A 13292-nucleotide genomic window follows, 5' to 3' on the forward strand; every position below is an offset into this window, starting at 1 on the left:
AAAGTGTGAAGCATTGGAAATTCTAGAGTACAGATAAACCTGACTGCAATTCCAGGGCTAAACCACCTTAGCTTCTGGAAGCGCAGATCAGACCCTTCACCCCTCCGGTGTCCCATGCTACACACAGGTTTCTGTGCTCACAACAGCCAGTGTGCACATCAAATAAAATAAAAGTAATGCTCTGTCATCAGCAATGAGCCAGGCTTTTCACGGGAGTCGAAGAGTCCTGTGAAAAATCTCAATTCAACATGTAATTATTAGATTTTTAGTACACATCACGTCACAAAGTTAGTGTTTTCCTTACAAATATATGGCACTAAGTGTAAAACTTGATGACTTATTCCAAACGGTGTACCATAATTCACAGCAGAGCTTTAAAAAGAATCCTCTAACTCTTGCTTCTTCTAGATATACAGCTGGTGAGAGGCCAGGGTGTCCATGAACGGTCGCACAAGGTTGTCTGTCGAAAAGTAAAAGACCAAGCCAAAGGTGATCGAGATGGGGAGAGCAGGCAGTGCTTTCTTAAAAACAGCCAGTAATAAGAGTGTTAAGCATAAACCCTGTCAGAGAGGAGAGAATAAAAAAAAAAATGAGACACAGCAAGAAGCCCAGAAATGCATCTGTCATCAGCAAGCCAACACGCAGATGATGAGCTATATACGCTGTACAGCAGCTGAAGCCTGCCCGAGCTACCAGTGACACGAGACACACTTGCCCACAGCTTCACCTTTCACACAAGTCGGCCAGGTATTTTCTTCAGGGATCTTAAGCACAGCTCTCTGGTGAGAATAAACAGCTAATACAAAGCTAATGCTGACATACAGCTGATCCCAAGAGGTTAATTTATTTACAGATTATTCTGCATCTTTTTCTACTCCCTTACATGTGAGGTACTGATCCAGCAGATAAAAGCACTTAAATCCTGGTGAACTGCACAGATAAGGAGTTTCACTGATACACAACAGCATGTACTTCTAACACCTTCCAAATTTTCAAGGTCTCTTGGGGTAAAAAAAGAAAAGAAGACAAAATAAAATATCCACAGTGTTCTTTTGACTGGATTGCTTGCTGCGATGGGTGGACTCTGGTCATACCTGGACAGCAGGACCAGATCTGGTTTTTGGAGCACATGTGAGAGCTTTTGTACGTTTTGGGTAGACAGTATGGCTAAGTGCATTTAGATATGGATTCCTTCTCTCATCCGATCCCTTTCTAACTCCTCCATGATGACAAAACTTCAGAGACACTAGGCTCCAAAAGATAACCACTAGCTGAAGATCAGCAGACAGGACTTTTTCAATTTTTTTTAAAATCATTGTTTCTAGACTGCAAGTTCAGTTACGATCCAGCTGAGCCTGCAGCTCTGCTCTTACACTCTCAGGGACCGTATCTGGCCTACACCTGCTCCTTAGTTCACATCCACATTTAAAGATGTGCTCACTGCTGCGATACTGCAGACACTTTTGGGGGAACCTGAAAGCCACACAGCTACAAGATTATGAAACTGCAAAAGGAGACGGAACAAATTTTAACAGCCCATAAAAGAATAGAAATAGAATGAGGCATTTGTCCTCTTAGACAGACAAGAGAGAACATTTTCCCCAGCGAAGGAACCCCAAGATATGGAGCTAGGTGATCCTATAGGTTTCTCTGACCTATGACGTAGGAAAGCTATACTCAACACATTTCTAGTTCTCAAGTTTTTTGATCTCCGATCTTCACAAGTGAAAGTCGCTGTCTTTAGCTGTCCTTGGGATCTAAGTGGGGAAATGGAGGCCCAAGGACACAATAACTAATTTCTTTTACCTTCTAAAAATCCTGCCATTGCCCTTCTGGTTAGTTTCCATGAGGATGCTGATGTAATTATTTTCTACCTAGTAATTATTTTCTACCTAGGTGAAAGCTCAGCAGTGTGTGATCATTAGACCTGACAGGACTGAGTCCTTTAGCAGTTACAGTATGTTTATCATCTGCTTTTACTGAAAATTTCCATGAATTTTTAAGCCTTCTTCCTGTTTTTTCCAGCTCAAACACCAGAACAAGATAGGTCTTCATCCTCCCATCTAGCAGTTCCTTAGCATAAGGGAGTTAACCTTGTCAGCTACACTTGCTAATCAACATGGAGTTCATAATATGGACTCTCGTGGCTGGCAGAATCCCTATCTTTTAGCACTGAAGCAAACACACTAACAGCTGTCACTGTTTTCCCTGGGGCTGTGTCACCCCCACCATCTCCACACTTGGCTCTGCTCCGAGGACTCCCTACCATTCAGCGTCAGTGGCTGCTTAAAGCCTGTCTTAATAGACAGAGCACTGAGTGGTCTCTTCCAAATACCCAGCATGTTACCTGCAGTGATTTGGCAGTGCTAAGCTGCTGGTACTTCTGCAAACACTTCTGTGCGTACCAGGGCATAACAGAGTTTAAAGGCTCGCTCACTTACTATGAGAATGGCTACAAAGCACGCCAGCGTAGTATTCCAGTCCCCACTGGCTGTGGCAGCTGCTTTCCCAACAAGCACACTGTAAAATATGAAGTCTCCAAGGCCCAGCTTCACGCCCCCTGAGAGAAGCAGAGAAAGAAAACAAGTGTTAATTCTGCTCCTCTTGTTTTACTTCCTCCTGAACAAATTCTTGTCCCCTGGGGAGCGGGTGCAGGTTCCCAGTCCTGGCTACCAACCTGGACCCTTAGCCGGGATCCTATACATTTCTGAGCAGGCTGAGACTTCCAGCCCCCTCTTCCACAGCTGTATTTGCTCAGCCTCACTCTCTGAGGTGCTTCCCTGGGCTGCTTTACAGATGCACCAGCTAAAGAAGCACGAGGACAGAGAGGGATGGGAGGCAAGGGGAAGAAGGAATTGTCTGAACTGTCTGCATAGCCAAGAGATGTCACTGGAACCACAATCCCAGAACAGACTCTGCAGCAGCAAGAAGTAATACACAGTCAGACTTCAAATCTTTGTTGCTCAACAAGTCACAACTCTTCGAATTAACTGTGATTAGACCAAACAGGGTAACAGGGTGTTAAACAGAAACAGTAAAAACCTGAAGCTCTGATGAGTATAAAGGTATAAAGCTTCCCTTACTTTCCTCCTCCTCAAGCTCATCTAAAGAAGTGATGGGGCGGGTTGGAACAGGACTCCTCGTCTCTGACATCTGAGAATCTGCATGTGAAGGGCTCCCATGGTCCTCTCTCCCATCCTCAGCTTGGTTCCACAAAAATACAACAAGAAGAGCAGACCAAAACAAAAAAGCCAAGAAACACAAGAGTTAGCTACATTTATGACTTGTATACTGTGAAGCTGCTCCGGAGTGGGTAAGGCCTTCGTTTCTTAGAGGTGTGATCATCAGGACCAGTTCAAGCAGAGACATTTAGTGGCTTCGAGGAAAACAAGTGTTATTATTTGAAGCAGTCAGAAGGGTACACGTTCTCAGCTTCTTTGGCAGCTACCCAGGAGCCCAGTGGCTTTAACAAGTGAGTACATACACAGAACTAAGCATTGCTCTGCACAAGCTAGAATGACAAGTACAATAAATAAAAGTTAATCTGCATTCCCACATTGTTACATCTTTGGGGTGGAGGTGCTCAGGTATTCCCTAACTGATCGCATGACAAAAATGGATGACCAAGAGGACTGCCATTTGTGAGAAAAGTTCTGCCCTGAATCACACTGACATTGAGTCTGGGTGTTCTGATGTAGAAAGTGGACACATTTCATTGTTCACAGATCTAATTTGTTTTTTCCCCTATTAAATACATCTGACAGAGCCCTTGGTGGTGCTTGTGGAAGCAGCCAGTCTGTGATATATTACTCTGACAGCTCCTATTTTTCAGGAGCACTCATACAAACTTTACAGTCCACATCAGTCTGGCAGGATGCTGCTGCTACAAGCAGACTATGATCTGAGACACAGTGCTTCCCCAGAGGCATTCTGTATGCCTCAGCATGTAGTTTGTGCCTGCTCTGTGCCCAGTTTCAAAGCAGGATTGTGTCTTGGTGGCTTTTTAGTATGTCAGCTGCTTTACCCTGAAATAAGCAGCACGTTCAGTTATCAAACCTTAGCACACATGTATTGCTTTAACAAAGAAAGGTACTATCATTTCTGAAGTGCCACAGAACCAGACAGGAAATTCTTCCAACACCACAAGTCACATTTTATTCAATCACCTTTATTGTTTGTTTTTTTTAAATAAAAGCAGTGTGAATACTGGAGCTTCCTACATCATCTGGTCATCTTGGCTGCTAGTCCTAACAGCAGGTCTCAGAACATCACCAGCATTCGGCAGCTAACAACACTGAGAAACATCCGTCAGGATTCAGGGGTTTATATCTACTTGCAGTCTCAAGCATACACATTATTTCCCTGGGACAGTGCTCTGTGTAAAAGAGTGACATGCAAGCAAACCTGCATCCCGTGTCTGCTGACTTGGTCTTCTTGCTGGTGTGTCTGGCTTTGCCATTCCAACTGTCCACATCATAGCAGCTGGAAGAATGAAAGAAAGTAATCAGCTGCGTAATACACCGGCCACTATAGCTCGGAGGAGCTAAGTATTTAGCTGTCACTAAAAATACAAACCCTTGCCCCTGCAGATGCTTTTGAAACACTCACTCTTGGTGGGTTTCCCTAGGCACTTAGAAGGCAAGGTGGGAGAAAATTAAGGCAGTGCATCCATTCAGTTTTTAAGAAAGTGGCCGAGTACACACAGCCAAGAGTCATAGTCTTCTCCAGAGGCTAAAGAAAGCAAAAATCCAGATCTTGGGTCTTCATCATCTTTGTTTTCCTCCCGGTTTCTGGCTCTTCTCTGAAGAAAACAATTGCCCAGGAAATTATGGTAGTACAAAAGGTAACCAGAGGTTAACTTACACAGCTTACTCCTCATGTTCTGCTAAAGGTAAAGCACACAAGCGAGTGATACGCAGGAGCTGTCAGAACGCTAGTTTCCTCTCTCCCTATTTGTTTTGGTTCTTTCCTGTCCAAATATTGGCTATTTTTGGTTTGGTTCCAAGAACAACTGAAGGATGTTTGGGGGTTTATTCTTGAGAAGGAACCTTAAATTAAAAAGGAATACAAACCATTCTGAAATCAGTGGAAGGGAACTCAAATCAGCTGTTTAAGTGTGCATCAGTCTTCATATTTTTATAGACATTAAACTAAACAAGATCAGCCAAGGCAAACACAGTGCCTGCTTTTCCACTACAAGCTCAGCCAAGGTGATGTTTTTGCATCTAGATGGAGCCACAGAATGCAGTCTTGCAATAGGGACACTGATGTTCTGAACAAGAACACAAAAAGTTGTAGTCTCCATTAAAGAAATTCTTGTTAACTAAAACATGTGAGAGACTTCATCTAGATTGTCTCAGGCCAGTATAACAGAATCTCTAGAAGCTGAAACCAACATAAGCTCTGCGTGGAACACATAAAAGCAGATATATATAACATTAAATGCTGGAGGGAGAAAAAAAACCAAACCATCAGTCAGGTTGTCAGTCAGCTTAGCACCCAACATTTGGAAATACCCATTCATCTTACAAGTCACGTCATGAAAAAGTCACTGAAGCACTCAAGTTGGGGCCCTGTAAGTGTTGAGTTGTCTGCCTTCCAACTACCTTAATCTTAAGCATGTAAGTACCTTTGTGCTTAAGGGCACCAGACACCATCACAGTTAAACAGCCCAGGAAAGCCAGGGAAGAGATGACTGAATTTGTTTGCAGAGGAATACTCGAATAGAGCCCTTTACACAGTGAGCAGCCACACAATAAACAATAAAGCAAATACATTCTAAGCTCTGCCATCCGTACAGCGCACAGAGCAAGAGGGGGCTACAGGGAGATACATTTAAAGAGTTCAAAGTGTGCACAAGGAGAAAGTGTATTGAGTGAGCATCATCTAATCACAGAATGTTGCACATGCTACTGTCCATCTGACGCAGGTTTTTGTGTGCAGAACAAAGGGTCATGTTCTGTACCGTATTCACAAAAGGATAAATCTACTTTTGAACATTTCAGCTTCAGAAGGTAAATGTGATGGCCCTTTGGCTAATTAGAGTTGGCACCATTGTAACTGGTAAACAAAGTCGTCTACAAATGGTCTGTTCCAGAACATCGATGCTTAACAATCTTAGGGCAAGGAAGTAACTGAAGTAGCGCGCTTTGGTTTGACACAAGATTAGGTTGTGAGTTTAATTTGGCTAAAAACATTAGCATTCTAATCTTACTCACAGGAATATATTAATGCAGGGAAAATGGGCTCATTTCTCTCCTGTGCAGTTTCTACCAGCATTCTCAGAGGCCCCTTGGGACACAGAACAGCCATCAGATCTGCAAAGAGAAAAAGGCAGACAGTCTCATCTCAAACTATCATGCATATATTACATTCCTCATCTTTAAAAAGCTATTCTCCCCTCAAAATTACATTGATGAGTATTACCTGAATGGCGGTATCTGCCACTTTACATAACTGTAGCTGTTCTAGTCCCTGAAGATGTTCACTTAAAATACCATCCCCAATCTAATAATGATTTTTCATTGTACTAATCCTATAAGAAGCCTCTTGAGAATACCACATTATTTCTTTGAAAGTAGATGACAGCATTACATCAAGGTGTTAAATTTAATTAGGGGAGGACTGGGGGTACTTTGTTCATGTTCCACAATCCATCGCTACATACAAACTCTGTGTTTCACGTGAGTGAAGGCCTTTGGCCCAGATCCTCTTTGCCTACCCTCTCTTTTCCATTGGAGCTCCTCACCAATCTGAATGTCACCTCCTAGCTACCTCTTGTTCTGCAGGTTCTCTTGAAACTTGTAACTCACACCAAAATCCATGATCTCTCAATAACCATAAAGAAGACCTACGGGACTATCAGGTTGCTACTGATAAAAATCCAACCCCTACCATGCAATTAGATGCAGTTCTATACTGCCAAGGCTTGGTGTTCCACTTTGAAAGACATGGTAGGAACACTGTACCTACACGGACAAGTTAGCAAGAGACAAGCCAAGGAGTCAACTGAATTGCCCATCTTCCTCTTTCTAAAGCTGTTAGCACCATAAAGTTGTTTCGAATGACATACACACTCCTGAGATCGCCTCAGAGTAACCTCTCCATAAGCCACACCTTGAGAGTCGCAACCAAGACTTACCATAGATGGAGATTGCACCTAGAATCACCCATGCTGACCACTCAGGTAGATACTTAATGAAAACCAGTGCCATTAGAGCACTGATCATAATGAGATATGCTTGCTGGAGCTGCAAGGGACCTTTCCAGTGGATGCAAATCATTCCAACAGCTCCAAAATTCCAGATGACTAAGAACAGAGTGGGGTAATCCATGGCCACGTTGTACGTCTTCAATACTTCACTAGAATACAAGAAGAAAGTTTAGCTAAGCAATAAAAGCAACTGACATGCAAAGCATCCTACTACTTGTAGTTAAACAAAGAAGCCTCCTCCTACACCAGGAGGAAGTCAGATAGAAGCAGCTCTCGTCATGAAAGGGGAACCTGCCTTCCAGCCAACTGCTGCTTTTAGCTCTCTCTTCCTCCCACAGAAGATGGACGCACTGTGTGTGCAGACTATCACCACACTGCCTTAGTCTGGAGGCCAGCTGCGATTCCAAGGGTTTGGGCAGGCAGGATTTCAGGTCTTAACTGAACATAGGCCTGCGGCTACATGACCATCTGCAGCAAAGAAGTCATGTGAGTGTCATGCCACGAGGTGCATGATGCTCACAGTTAAAAATGAGAAGTTTTAACAAGTATCACTTGCAAGTTAAAAAGTTTGGTTCTACCTGAGCTGGGAGCTAGGAGAATGAGCCTGAAAGAACATAGTCTGAGAAAAAGGCAAGAAAAATCAGAACCAGCTCAGCACATAAAGCTCCTTTCCAATAGCTTCTCAGTGTATAATTCAGGGCCTCTGTACCGCAAGGTTCAGCCTGCTCATTTCATGCTCACAGTATCGTATCATTTCCCAGTGATTTTTGAGGAGTAGGCACTGTGAAATCAGGCATTGCCTCTTATTAAAGCCCTCATTTTCCACGCTTGAAAAAAGACAGCTATCTCACTCTAACAATTCTTAAACCTCCACTTGGAGAAGGGGAGACAGTCCTTCCCTTGTTCAAGTTGGGGATTTTCTGCAAAGAGGTGAAGAAGCCCTGAACTGCCAGGTTACCTGCCCCATTCCCACTTACCCGAGATATATGTAGGTAAAGAGGAAGAGCAGCATCAAAGAGGACAGGATCAGCCAGCCATGGATGAACTATCGAGGGCGAGAAGAGACAGTGATTGAAGGGACAGGTCGCAGTGCTGCATGCACTGTTGACAGAGTTCACTGTTATCCAACAATCTCCTTCTACACTCTTCTCCAGTTTCTCCAGCCTTCCCCACTCCTGGTGAGGGAGCAGGGACAGCCAGTTGCTTCCAGTTCTCCCAAGCTTTTTAATTTTATATTCTATCCTTTGGTGTTTGTTTTTGTTGGTTTGAGGGGGGTTTTTTAGTCTCTTTCCTACCCATTTCCACAGATACTCATACTAGTTCCTAGTTTATAGAGGTAAGCACATTCTCTCTGCTTGGTGGCGAGGAGGAGGGGTTCACCCAAGGCTGTACAATAAATCCATCTCGGGGCCAAGTTTAAAAAGCAACAATGGTTAGTGCTCAAACACTGAGCTGGTACCACATAAAACAAGTCCTTGGGCACTGGAAAACCTGAGTGTGCCTGTCCCCCCAAGCCTTGTCCCCTTCCACCAGAGGCACCACACCACAAGCAGGAAGAATACCAGTTCCCACAAAGCTTGTCTGAAACTTCTTAAGAGAAGGCATTTGCAGTAAATGGTACAACTAAGTCTCTAACTACAAATGGCAGAACTTTTTGATCAGATGGAGAAGGCTCAGATCTAACAGAAAGTGGCAGGCCTTGTTTTTAAAAGCCTACTGTTAGTGACAAAATAAGAGCAAGCATATTCAGGGGCACAGCTCTACCACCACTGACAAAGACTTCTGTACAATGATTCTTGTTGTGAATAAGATGTGGACTAGCCAGTGCAGTGCCTGCATTTCTCACTGACATGCAAGCCCCACCGGAACTCAAGTTCGCAGTACACAGGGGTGGAAAAGGCTCTGGCACGAATGCTTTACCTTGTAGCAGCGATATTTATAGAGCAGAACTAGGAACACAGTCATTACAACGATGACGCTGATCATTATGATGGTGTTCAACACCGAGTTCAAGAGACGCTGGCCCACAGAGGGGGTATCCTCACTGAAAGGGGTGTAGATCCTGCAGTATAAAGCAAAAGTCGTATGAAGTACATATATTCTCCTCTAACTAACTGCCCTGTGATAAAACCAGACCTCGGTGTGTGGGAAAGAAAGGGAGGTGTGACTGCCAAGGACAGCAAACATGAGCTGTAGCCTCTGAAGGAGCTGGGCTCCAGTTAATTATCAACTAAAGATTAGTAGTCTCTATCAAAAGCACATTCCTCCAGAGCAGCTGTGGCTGGCAGCACTCTAAACAAGAAGACTTAGAGTATAAATGGCTTTATTTAAGTTCAATTTCTCTCCAGGCCATGAATTTTTATTGCATGCTGTGGATCCTCTCCCTGATAATTATAAGGGCACATCCCAGGTGCTAGCCTGAAAGAGGCAACCTTTTTTTCCCACACATAGGAGAGGCTTGGTCTCTTTTACGCCTTCCCATCACCCTGCACACCACATTTCCCCCTGCCCCCTCCCCAATTTTGTTTCCTTTGGTTCAGTTCAAGGGACCACAGTCCCCGTTTCTTCCCCCAATGTGTGAAGCACAGTTAGAGCCCCAGGAGCACAGTCAGCAGGAGTCGGATGGAATTATGTACCCACACCATGAGTCTTTACGAACCAGAAATGTCATCAGGAAATGAGACACTCATCCAAATGAACATGCTATTCCCTGATTGCTGCCAGCTAGTGAGGGAACAGACTAGAGCTCAGCCTGGGCCTTTTACGCTGCAGCATGCAGCACCTTCATTATTATGCTGCTCACAGGCTTTGCTTAGAGCACATTAATGAGAGTGCTAACGAGTCAGCGTAACGCAGGTATGGAAAAACTTACACAGATGAACGCAGCATACTTTAGGAAGATCTTTGTATGTTTACACAGTCACCTTTAGCTGTGTAAAGGTTCTCCCAACCTGCCAAGGACGCACTCTCTGCACACAGACGCGCGTGCGTGGAACATGTGAGTAACACTAGGGATCCCATGTACTCAGAGGCTGTTTTGAAGGCCCCACTTACAGCTGCCCGTTTTTCTCCGTATAGAAGCGCACTGACTTTATGGTGGCGACGACAACAATCATACAAAGGGTGACAGGCACAAAGAGCATGATTACATGCTTTGCTCCATATTTCAGAGTCAGTTCCTCCTCTTCGTTTTCTGAGGTGCTTTCTCTCACTGGAACACCCGTGTCAGATGTTTCCCCATCAGCAATATTGTTAGGGCTACGCGCTTTCTCTCACTGGAACACCCGTGTCAGACGTTTCCCCATCAGCAATATTGTTAGGGCTACGGCTGCTACCTGTTCGCCTCTTCTGAAAAGAAATATTAGCAAATACATGAGACTCTTCTTTCTGTTCAAAGCTTTATGTTTCATGAGGCTGTTGTAGGCCACCACAGCATACCACCTTGATCCTAACAGAAAGGTACCAACTGAACAATACAATTAGAAATTCCACTGCAAACAGCCTACAACGGAGTTTTTTAAATCTAAGGGCATGCAAATACATTTATGGACACATGCACACAAAAGGCAAGATGCCCAGAACTGAGGCAGAGGAAATGTCATCTGAGGTGACATAAGACCGACCAGTTCCTCCCCCCACAGCAATGCTGTGCTTGCTTTTCCCTGCTGCTTCGCTGGCAGCAGGACTAGATTCTGTTCTAACGTTTGCTGCGTTTGACCAGAACAGATAAAGGGTTTCTGGCAAAACAAGAAGGCTGAAAGGATATCCTGCAAGAGTCATAAGTGCATCAGGTCCTGATTAAAAGCCTGTATCTTTACCAAAAGGAAGGAAAAGGGAGGTGTATATACGGAGATAAAAAGGGGGAAAAAGTCACAGTGGAGGAAATGGGAACAGGCTCTGCTGCTGCTGGCTGAGAGTGACACCAGAGAAACAACACTGGCCAAAGCCAATCCTAGAAGCCAGTTTGCTGGAAGGGATTGAGGGCTAGCAGGGCTACATCTATCACCACACCCCACTTCTTCACTCCCAGGAAGGATGCACACCTACCCTATGTGCCTGCGCTTCCCCTGCTTCTGAGGCTTGCAGGCCATCCTGGTAGGAAGGTACTGGAGGGCTCTCTGCAGACATCAGGGATGTTCTCTCATTGCAGGGCTCCTCCTCACTGTCTGAGTTGTTCATGAACGTGATCATCGTCGCTTCCCCAGGGAGCGCTCAGGAGGGGCACAGCCAAGCACTACTCAAGGCTGAGGGGACACGCAGAGCAGAAAGAAAGAGAAGCAGTGAACACCACAGTGCAAACAACAGTAAGTCTGAAGAGAAGGCACAATTTCAGCAGGGAGGTTACAGCAGGCTATGGAACTCCGTCTCCTTGTAACAGCTGATTTAGCCTACTGTCACTCCAGGCACGACAATCTGTTCAGTTAAAGTCAGTGACATTTGCAGTCAGAGAGAACAGCAAAATGCAGCACTGAAGCAATTTTAATACTTTTTCTTTGCCACAGCTTTCACAGTTGCTGCCTCTACTTTCCCTCTGCCACTAGTACACCTTGGCTTTCACAAAGGAGGTTTCTCAGTGTTTAGTGTTTGTTTTGCAGGAGCCAAACAAAGCTTCACCTCAAGTGTTGGCTGCCTGCTAGAAAGCTAAGAGACCTCAGCTCTTACACAACACTCCTGAGAGCATCAGCAAGTAGCAGAAGTTTCTTAGTAACCTGGAGCCTCATCTTTACATAAGCTCTAACCAGGAATTACATGCTGTCTTCCCTGTTATGACTGTTTATTAATCAGACTAATTTTATAAACAGTTTTTCTCTTTGCTATGGACAAGGAGAGGTTTGTAGAGAAAGGGAAAGACCCGCCTCCTTAGGTGAGCTACTTCTTTTTTTTCCCCTTACGTTGCCTTGTGAATAAAAGCAGAACTACTCAGATGGGCAAAAACTTGGAGTATAAAAGTGAGGGCTAGAAATGTTTGGCTTCTTTCCACCTGCTGCTGTGCAAAAAGCAAGCAAAGCAGTGGCACAGTGCAGAAAGGAAAGGAGCAGCTCTTCTTTCTATTCACCAGAGAAAAGAGGTACACTGCCCTGGATTTTGCAGAACAACCTTAAAGCCAGGATTTCGGGAAGCTGTAAAGGCATGTGACAAAAATTCCTTCTAGCACTTAAGTTAGCTTAACAAAGCAACCAAAGTAAATAAGGTTAATTCAGTCACCTTCTGATTCTCAGCCACCTGTCCATAAGCAATGTATTGTGCAGCTGAAATACGTATGAGAACGCCTCTCCTCTGCAGTATTTTACCAAAAGTCTCAGGAAATATATCCAGCTCTGAAGAGGAAGCTGGAGAAGCCACATGACTTGGACACAGTTGCTTAAATCTGAATCACGCATTCACAGTCCAACCAGTACACTATGCCCTCTACCAGCCCGCTTGAGAGGTCAAAGTGGATACTCACAGACTTGAAGATCTCTGAGATATTCTTGCTTCTCACTGAATAAATTGAAATTCACTGTGGAGGAAGCAAAGATGGAGGAATGGGAGATTCCCCTTTCATAACCTCCTCATCTGGTACCTTCAAGAAATTTTAGAATATCAACTCTGTCTGGCCAAGCAAAACATCTTTCAGACATCTGTTCTTCCCCTGCCTTCTCTTCAAGCTTTTTTATCACTAAATGAGGAACAAAATGATATGAAAGTGGTACAGTTACAGGAAACAAATGCAGGGGTAGCCCTCAGAACTAGGCCTGTCAGCTTCACAGTAATATACTGTGCTCATACTCAGTGAGCTGCCTAGCATCTGCATGTGTGTGCTTATTGCTTACAGAGCCCAAAATCTCCTCTCCAAGTGCTTAACACACTCTTCTGACTGAGCATGTGAGGGCTCACAATTTACATTTGAGAGCCTAGATTCTGGTTCAGTTACAGGATTTAGGACTTTAACGAAACTGGGTATATAAAGTCATTCAATCATGGATCTGTGAACAGGCTGGGTTTTGCATGCCACGGGATCTATGACCCATGGAACTTAAATAACTCTCAAACCCCGCTGCTCATGTCAGAGACCAGGGAAGAAATAAAGATTTATTCT

At 44.3% G+C, this 13292-nt stretch overlaps 1 protein-coding gene across 1 annotated transcript; it reads right to left on the reverse strand.

Moving 5' to 3' along the window:
- Positions 1–404: 404 nt before the first annotated feature.
- Positions 405–11404, reverse strand: PSEN2 (presenilin 2). The gene is made up of 11 exons (XM_010141206.1): positions 11261–11404; positions 10476–10561; positions 10268–10414; positions 9134–9275; positions 8191–8258; positions 7142–7362; positions 6219–6317; positions 4405–4482; positions 3084–3203; positions 2442–2560; positions 405–560 (listed from the first exon to the last, which is right to left on the reverse strand). Exons 1-11 carry the CDS (start codon positions 11402–11404, stop codon positions 405–407), a joined length of 1380 nt encoding a protein of 459 aa, XP_010139508.1.
- Between the last annotated feature and the right edge of the window lie 1888 nt (positions 11405–13292).

Source organism: Buceros rhinoceros, unplaced genomic scaffold (assembly GCF_000710305.1).
Source record: "Buceros rhinoceros silvestris isolate BGI_N320 unplaced genomic scaffold, ASM71030v1 scaffold26988, whole genome shotgun sequence".
In the NCBI taxonomy this organism is placed as follows: Eukaryota; Metazoa; Chordata; class Aves; order Bucerotiformes; family Bucerotidae; genus Buceros; species Buceros rhinoceros.

What these genes read in the sequence shown, in the direction of transcription:
- PSEN2 (XM_010141206.1), bottom strand. Translation starts at nt 11,404, where the DNA reads ATGATCACGTTCATGAACAACTCAGACAGTGAGGAGGAGCCCTGCAAT. An exon ending in TCAGCAGACACGGGATGCAG is followed by an intron (nt 3,204 to 4,404) that starts GTTTGCTTGCAT and finishes TGTGGAACCAAG; the next exon opens with CTGAGGATGGGAGAGAGGAC. An exon ending in GCTTTGTAGCCATTCTCATA is followed by an intron (nt 561 to 2,441) that starts GTAAGTGAGCGA and finishes CCTCTCTGACAG; the next exon opens with GGTTTATGCTTAACACTCTT.